At 36.3% G+C, this 9363-nt stretch overlaps 1 protein-coding gene across 2 annotated transcripts; it reads left to right on the top strand.

Annotated features, from left to right (window-relative positions):
• The first annotated feature begins 4170 nt into the window (after positions 1 to 4170).
• Positions 4171 to 7317, top strand: LOC120074930 (proteasome subunit beta type-5). Of its 2 annotated transcripts, XM_039028033.1 has the most exons (8): positions 4171 to 4319; positions 4730 to 4853; positions 4946 to 5075; positions 5385 to 5491; positions 5711 to 5845; positions 5950 to 6053; positions 6731 to 6831; positions 6924 to 7317. In XM_039028033.1, exons 2-8 carry the CDS (start codon positions 4740 to 4742, stop codon positions 7049 to 7051), a joined length of 819 nt encoding a protein of 272 aa, XP_038883961.1. In that variant the 5' UTR covers positions 4171 to 4319; positions 4730 to 4739; the 3' UTR covers positions 7052 to 7317. The 2 variants fall into 2 exon arrangements, with proteins under 2 accessions (XP_038883961.1, XP_038883962.1); XM_039028034.1 differs by lacking the exon at positions 4171 to 4319 and having other exon boundaries at positions 4741 to 4860.
• Positions 7318 to 9363: the final 2046 nt, after the last annotated feature.

The following is a 9363-nucleotide window of genomic DNA, read 5'->3' on the forward strand; positions in this document are numbered from 1 at the left end:
AAATCCGGCCTGATGGACTGAGGCATCTGTACCCTTTGTGATGCGAGCTGGGACTAATATACACACATTTCTCCGAGTTTAATTGGAATTTTTTGCTGTGATAAGGCCGTAGGTATGGGTAGCAGGCACACCCGAATGTCCTAAGATTAAGAAAATCAAGGTTAGAACCAAAAAATATGGTAGCGGGTGATTTACCTTGCAAAATTTTGGTAGGCATGCCATTAATGAGATATGCAGCAGTGGAGAACACCTCCCACCAAAAGCATGGATGCCTGTGCAAGAAGCGTAAGCCTTGTTTCTATGATATGTCGATGCTTGCGCTTGGCCCTGCCATTTTGTGCTGAGGTATAAGGACAGGACTTTCAGACTAAAATGCCTTTGGACTCACAGAGATGGTGTATTTTGTCATATTCTCTCCCATTATCTGATTGTAGTTTCTTTATTCCAGAGTTGAATTGGGTTTGTATTAGTTGTATGAAGTGTTGGAATGCTGCCAATGTTTCACTTTTCTGTTTCAGAGGGTATAGCCATACATATTTGTTGTGATCATATAAGAATGATATGTAATATCTGCATCCATCAGTAGATCCAATAGGAACAGGCCCCCATACATCAGTATGTATTAATTCAAACGTGTTAGAATCACGAGATTGAGAGTTAGGGAATGGTAAGATAGATAACTTTCTCAATTGACATGAATGACAAAATTTATTTCCTTCATTTGATTTAACTGACAGTTTACATTCTCTAATCACATAATCTAAAGTTTTTACTGATGGATGTCCTAGTCTCCTATGCCAAACAACTCTTGATTCAACTTCATTGATCCTAACTCCTGATAGAATTAAGGCAGTTGACTTGTTATTTTTGTACAGAGCAGATCCTCGACCCTCTGTAGTTTCTTGTATCACTTCAGCCCCTTGAAGTCTGTATAACCCTCTGTTAAGCTCCCCTTTCAGCAATGTTTTGCCCGTATTCTTGTCCTTAATGACACAACAGTCAGTGTGAAATTCAACAATCACAGCATTATCATGGGTCAACTTTGATATACTAATCAGATTCTTTGCTATGTTAGGCACACATAGGACATCATTCAAGATAAATTCATTCCTTCCATCAGACAAGCAAGATTGACCAGTGTGAGATATGTGTAATTGTTCGCCATTACCTACAGTGACCAGTTCATTACCTCCATATTCAGTTGGATTATTGATGTTGTTGTAGTCTGGAGTGACATGGTTGGTAGCCCCACTGTCAATGTACTAATTAGGATCTGTTACTGTCTCTGATGTGGCCATGAAGGGGTTGGAGGGCTGAGTTGACGTGAACAGGGCAGTAGTATTATTGTTGGGGTCGACTAACCCTTGGTTTCCTCTGCCTTATCTAGTACTTTGTGAGTATTCTTTGTCAAAACGATGATAACATACCAAGGCTAAGTGACCGTACTTCCCACACATTTGACATGTTGGTCTGTTTGAGTTGTTGTTGCAACTTCTTCCTCGACCACGACCACCTCCTTGTCCACTAAAGACCAACAATTGAACTCTTCTTATCATAGATATATTTCTGTATCCATCGGATATAACCAATCATGAATACGATGACCCTTCACAGATGCTCGTAAGTACAGCTGGGCCAAATTACCGTTATGCCCCTGTAGTTACATCTCACTCCTTAAGTACCACTGATTCCTCTAATGAACAATACAATATAGTCCAACTATGTGTGAACACCTCTCGGGCCAAGAAAAGATGTGTGGCGCCACATCATTCAAGCCCCAGAATCAGCCCTTAAGGGAGCCATCTATCTACTTACCTCTGCCTCGGGAATGAGTGAATTCCATCTTGTGTAATTGAGTTCCCAGCTCCCAAATCAGACGAATCCCCAAAATGGTAGGTTTGAATCGACGACCAGGCCACTCGCACCCATACAAATCAAAGGACCTTCTTCAATGGTAGAAGTTCCTAACTCACTCAGGATTGAGATCATGTTACCTATGGTCATCCTAGTGAAGTGAAGTCTCTGTCATGAACGGTGTTATATAGTGAGACGTTAACACTTCGTGGTCAGGTCTTATACAAACTCTTTAGGACGCCCCCGCTCGCATGTCCCCAACACGAATGATCAAGATTAGACCATCTGTGACAAGTCACAACACTTGTGACCATTCCACAAAGCGGGCCGCATCCGTAGCGTTACCAGAATAAGGTTTCCCTCCTATATCCATATACTACAGACCATTTTGGTTATCACTCAATACATGATCCACTTGTATGTCACCACATACATGCTTGAGTCACATACATATAACCAGGGATTTTATGTTTATTAGTTTGTGGTAAAACAAATAAAACAAGTAAATGAGCAAAATACAAGATGTGAAGTAAATATTAAATATTAACAACACAAGCGTTCATACATACTGTTTACAAACTACAGGACACGAGATTTTAGGGCATTAACCCCAACAGTTATTACCTTTGGAGTTGTTCCCCTGTTGTCGACTTCCATTGTATGAAGGATTGAAGTGCGACTTACCATCATTTGGATTCCTGTTGAATGTTACATTGCAGAAGGTTGTTGTGCAAAAGAACTATGTATTTTGATAGAATTTTAATACTCCAGTTGTTTTTCATAAGATAGCTTCAGACTGCATATCTAACCACAAAATACCTGGTTTACATTGGATGGCTACAACAACAGGGTTGTATTATTCATCTAGACCAAGAAGAACTTGTGAGATGAGGGCTTTTGTCGACACAAGGCTGCCTGCTTGTGCAAGATTGTCGGAGTACAACTTCATCAATTTGAGGTACTCACTCGTTTTTTGGCCTCATTTTCTTGTCTGTTGGAATAGCTGTCTTAAGTAATCTTCTTCAGCTCGTGATTAAACTCCGAAAGTTCCTGAATATCTTGCCACAGTTCCTTGGCATTTTCATATCCCATGAGTTGGACCACCACATCTGGTGCCATCGAGTTGTAACGCCATCCCAGCAAGAGTTGGTCGACTGTAAGCCAAGCTTCATATTTCAGGTTGAGTGATCGTTCCTCTGATGAACTTACTCTGTCATCGCTTACCGCTTGAAAACTTGATGTTGCTTCAGAGATGGTTGGGATGAACATCGGTGGGCAGGGTATCTGATCTGAGAGGTGACCTTCGAGCTTGTAGCTTCGGAGGATCGGCGATGCAAGGGTCTTCCACAGCATGAAGTTCCCTCGTTCGAGTTTCATGGTGGTGAGTTGATTCAAGAGTGGTTGAGAAGTGGTGTGGTAAACTTGACAGGTCCGATGGAGGAGTTGTTTCCGGTGAACGCGGTGTCAGCCATTTTTGGCTCTGATACCAAGTTGAAGATGAAAATTGGCTGGGAATTTTCAATGTCCTTTGGACTTCCCCTTTCCTCTTTTTGTATTGTATTTCCAATGATTTCATTAATGCTACAACCCTATTTCCTTTATACAAGTTTGCCCTAGTTTGTTACAATAGTAATAATACAAAAGAATAAGAATAATACATGTGGCACTACTTGATTGGTGACTGGTAAAACAAATTCTTAACAAATTGGTGAGTCACCTCCTTCTTCTTCCACCTTTGCTTTACCTTTTCCATTTCTAATTTCTTCTCTAACAGACTATCTTATAATCTATATTGAAAATGATTTATTTGATAAGTTAGATAGTGAAGTTATCATGGATCATTTCCAAAACATGAAAACTCGTAGGTGACAATTGTAATGTATTAAATTAGTTAATTTATGAAGTTATGAACACTTTTGTTTACATTAATTTATAGATTTTTTTTATTAGATTAGTACATATAGTGCCCCCTATATAGAATTCCTGACTCCACCACTGAGAATTTTAATGCACCATCGATTGAGAATTTGTTCACGACTTTTGGCTCTAGCCAAAATCATTAGTGCATTAAGATTTCCTACCTACTGTATACAACTTTGACATCAATTAAAATATCAAAGGATTCTATTTTTACCTTTTTGGTTATTTATTTATTTTTTTAAAAAATTGATATGCCTCAATCCCATTTCGTAATCGAGGTTGGGCTAAACCAAACTTGGGCCAGCAGGCCCTAAGGCCCAATACATACCACAAACAAAGTTAGCTGACAAATCAAAATGTGGCCCAGGCCCATTATGCCCGTTGGTTTCCTGGAGGACAAGAAACTTGCCTTCAACTTTCCTGTAAACATCCATATTAACCGGCATTTTTTTCCTCTAGTTCGATCATTTCCTTCGTCCTTGTGTTTCTTTCTTTGGTTCCAGTTCGCCTTTCTGTTCTCTTATTGCTCTAGATTCTAATTCAAGGTAAAGTTGAAGTATTTAGATTTCGCTTCTTTTTGTTCTTCGAATTCATTTGCGGATTCACTATACATTGCAGATTGGAATCTTTGTCTTTCATTAGGGTTTTGGTATCCGCCTGTTTTCTTAGTTGAAAATTGCTTGCATTTTGATGAATACACGGATCTGTTTTGATTTCTGATAAAAATTTAGGAGGGGTACTTAGATTTCGATCATATGATTCTATTTTTGATGGTCGAGGAGCTTTGTATAGAGCGTATATTCAGTGAAGTAGAACTTGCTCAGTCATCGGCACTGCTGGGGGTGTTTCTCGGGATTTTTTTGTTTTCTCTAACTTTTGTCTTGGTGTATGGAATATGGATAACTTCTTTGTAAGACGAACCCTGTATTTAAGCTTGATATTTGATCATTAGCAGGATTTGGAATATGAAGCTCGATACCAGTGGTCTTCAAACAACCGCCCCGCTGTTTGGGCCAAAAATGGAGGCTCTGGAAGGGTTTGCAGCTGCTCCATCCTTTGAGATCCCTAATTCCAGTGACGTAATTTGTAAATCATTTCTCATACTGCTTTCTGGGGTGCATAATTCTATGTAGAATTGCGTTTTCTGACTTTGATATCCTCCGTATTTCAGTTTGATGGCTTTCAGAAAGATGCCATTCAAATGGTAAAACCAGCAAAAGGAACAACTACGCTGGCTTTCATTTTTAAGGAAGGAGTCATGGTTGCTGCTGATTCCCGTGCCAGCATGGGAGGCTATATATGTAAACCTTATTACATGTGTTCTTCAAGCAAATTTCAGATTTAGTTTTTAGATGTGGTTTGGTTTGGATATCATGAACTACAAAGTACTATTTTAAGTTTCTCTATCCCTTTTAGCAATTAGAAGTCTGTGACCCTACCCTATAGATAGAATGCTCTGTGCAACATGATGCATTTTACTTGCATTTTCCTGTTTAGCTTTTATGCCTGTTGTCCTCCCTCCCCCTATTCTCCATTGTATTTTAATTTATTATGTTGTTATCTGAGTACCTTTCTTCATTTGGAACCAAATTTTTGTTTTTAATTTTCAGCATCACAATCCGTGAAGAAAATTATTGAAATCAATCCTTACATGCTTGGCACAATGGCTGGAGGTGCTGCAGATTGTCAGTTTTGGCATAGAAACCTTGGTGTCAAGGTAATTGGCCAACGTATAATTACTTTTAAAGTTATCAGTTTTATCAAGAACGAGTTACCTTGTACTATTATTATTGTGATTTTTCCTGTTTCAATTACTCAACTTGCAAATGACCATCTGATATTTATCCTTCTCTATTTAATTAATTGTTCCTTGCCATTATTGATCTTTTGGATTTTTTCTCGTGGTTAGCTGATCATAGTGTTTAACATGATTTAGTGCCGCCGACACGAATTAGCAAATAAGCGCCGGATTTCAGTTGCAGGAGCATCAAAATTACTGGCCAACATTCTGTACTCCTATCGTGGAATGGGTCTCTCTGTCGGGACTATGATTGCTGGATGGGATGAAACAGTAATAACATTTTTATTTTCTTACTTTAACTAATGACAGTCATTTATTTTCACTTTCTTATTTTTATTTTGATCCATAACTTACCTTCTTCTTTGGCGTGTTAGGGTCCCGGTCTATATTACGTAGACAGTGAGGGCGGGAGGCTGAAAGGAACAAGATTTTCTGTTGGATCTGGTTCACCTTATGCGTACGGTGTCTTGGATAATGGGTAAGTGTGATTCTCCGTTATCAGACTGTCTTCAATATTTCTCAATACAGTAATTTTCTCAGGTCCTTCTTATCATATAATAAACAAATGGTGTTTTGTGAACATCGATGATTTGGCATGGTCTTACATTGGAGCTTATAAACAAAAGTAAAAGAGAGGACAAAGAACTCCATGGTGGCCACCTAACTAGGACATTAAATTAAATTTGTAATCGAACAGCTGACATTTGGTAAGAAATATTTTGTTTTACAAGGCAGGAAATGTTAATTGATATAGTGATAGTTGCACCAAGGTAGATAGTGTAAGGGCTTGTTTGGGAATGATTTTGAAATTATTAAAATCAATTTTGTCATGTCATCTTCAAAATCACTCTCATACATTACTTTATTTCTCCTCCACTAAACTAAATAGCGAAGGAATTTGTCACTTCGTATCTGCAATACCACCATGTAAAAAGAAACTCATCACTAAGCCACCAATTAGAATTAAGTCTTGAACTGCATAATTCTTCCCATCTGTGTCATTCTAATTGACCACTTTGCCTTACCCCACAAAGTCGGCATAGACATTTCTTCAATATTCTTTCTTCTTACCGTTTTGCCTCTCATTTTGAAACAATTGCCCATCTTTCCATCTACTTTAATTTATGTGTATTGATTGATGACATTACAAAGCAGATATCGGTATGACTTGTCTGTTGAAGAGGCTGCTGAACTGGCTAGACGAGCTATTTATCATGCAACATTCCGAGATGGAGCCAGTGGTGGAGTTGCTAGCGGTATCCCTCTGTCAATATATCTCCTGTTTGTAATACTTATTTGCGTGCTTGTGCAAATTCTCTGACTCTGTTTTGAATGTCCCATCGATCAGTTTATTACGTGGGACCAAATGGATGGAAAAAGCTATCTGGGGATGATGTAGGAGAACTACATTACAACTACTACCCCGTGACGCCAACTACAGTCGATCAGGAAATGGCTGAAGTAACCGCCGCGTGACGATCCCATTTAGATATGAGCAGGTTGAGACATTCTCTCCCTATGCATTTGTGTTAGGGGGAACTGATTATAAAGAGATGCTCTAGATGATGTGTTCTTTTTAAAGTATGTGTTTACAACTCACAGAACCTTAGAAAGCTCAATTGGATCTAGGTTTGGAAACTTGTGCTGCAAGGAACTTTCTATCATGTTATTCTAGTTATGGTTTGCTTGGAGGACCTTGTCTATGTTTCCTAAATTTTTAAACCATTTCTTCATTGGGACTATCTTGTTTATCATGCTTGTGCTTTCTAGTTTAGTATAATGGTCGTCCACCTATGATCGGAAAGTTGGCTCTAGCCTTTAGTGAGCGACAAATGTTCCTTGAAAGAATGAGTAATCTGCTCATCAATTTCAATCTCTTGCCCCTTTCCATTCATCCTCGTGTTCTTTTTCAACCATCAAAATAATTAGTTATCAAAATAATGCTAATATAAGGTCTCGTTTGATAACTATTCCGATCTTTACTTTTTGTTTTTGAAAATTTAGCTTATAGACATTACTTCGACGTTTAAATTTCTTCTTTTGTTATCTATCTTTTATCAATATTTTAAAAAATCAAGTCAAAATTTTAAAACTAAAAAAAAAAAAAGGAAATAGTTTTTAAAAATTTAAATTTGTTTTTGGAATTTGGATAAGAATTTAATCATTGCACTTGAGATAAGTGTAAATCATTGTGAAAAATAAGAAGGAAGTAGGTTTAATTTTTAAAAATTAAAACTAAAAAACGGAAAATGGGGTCTAAATGTTACTATTTGAAAAATCAAGAATTTATTTACTATTTGTATTGTGTTAATTGGAGTATAGTTTAATGAATAATGTTTGGAAGAGGCATCATTACTGTTTGTATTGTGTTATTATTTGTTGCTTCATTATTGACCCTTTAAAAATAATTACAATCAAAATGGGCATTCAACCCCTTCTCACTGACACGATTTAGAAGTGAGTGAACTAATTAGCGAGACAAAAATCATAATCGTTCTCACGTATCCTTCTCCAAATTTAACTTATTTTGATTTACATTTTTTAACTTTAGTATTATTATTTTTTACTAAAGGCTTACTTTCAAATATTTGTGTTGATTTCAATTATTTAATTTTAAAGAATTACATTCGTTTCCACTAAAAAAATTTCACAGCATAATTATTTTTAATCCACTAATTAAAAAGTTAACCAAAAAAAAAAGGTACTATTTGACAACTCTAAGCTAAAGTTAAAATATTGGAGCATAGAGATCACTAAGTTCTAAACTTGACAGTTAATATGTAATTTTTGCAATTTTAGAAACCAAATACAATTTAAATTCAAAATTTGGAGATAATAGTTACATATTTTGAAACCTAGAGACGAATGAAAACTAGATTTAAAATTTAAGAACTAAAAAGATATTCACCATTGTAAAAATAATAAGAATTATATGGTTAAAATATTATTTTTGTCTGTATACTTCGACGCTTCTTCAATTTAAGTCTATGTATTTTCAATGAATTTTGAATTTTGTCCTTGCTGTTAGTTGATTATTGACATTTTCCTTGATTATTTATTAACAATTTCATTATAAATTTCGATACATAACCATATAGTATATTTTCTTGCATGAAAATGATTATTATTGTTGGTGTTCAAATTTCGTCTATGTTCGTTGTCATCATGCCCCTTGTGAGCTTGATCTTTGAGCATGCTTCTTCTTGGTCTGATCTCGCTTACCGAATTTGCTTGTGTGAGAGAACATTGCATTGGCGTGGTGCCAAGTCTATCATACTCTGATGTCTAAGTTATTACATGGAGCGTATAGTTCAACTAAGCATATAAGAAGTAAGATTGGAGCTCTATTTTAGAGATTACTGACTCTTTGCCTTTGAGGTTGTTGAATGAGATTATTTATAGACCTTGACACTCAACATTACTTACATGTAACGTTGACGATGTTAAGGTTGATTGTGACGCTCGAGGTTGGAAGGTGCCAAATTGAGCACCTTTATATATATATACTTATCGACTCGATTAGTCGGCCAAAACCCTAAGACATTAACTTTTCCTTTCGCAAGGCACGTTCAACAATTATTACAAATCAATTAACTTACTAAGTCTAAGATTTATTGAAAGGAAAGAACTAAACTTCAAATTCTAAATTAAAGAAAAAAAATGATAATCAATTGTTAAAATAATTAAAGAAAAAAATTGACTTCCATTTCTAAATTTGGTTAAATTTAGAATTTTAACAATTGTTAACGAAAATGATAGTTTAACCAAATTATAAATATAAAATAATT

The sequence above is a fragment of the Benincasa hispida genome, chromosome 4, assembly GCF_009727055.1.
Source record: "Benincasa hispida cultivar B227 chromosome 4, ASM972705v1, whole genome shotgun sequence".
Lineage (NCBI taxonomy): Eukaryota > Viridiplantae > Streptophyta > Magnoliopsida > Cucurbitales > Cucurbitaceae > Benincasa > Benincasa hispida.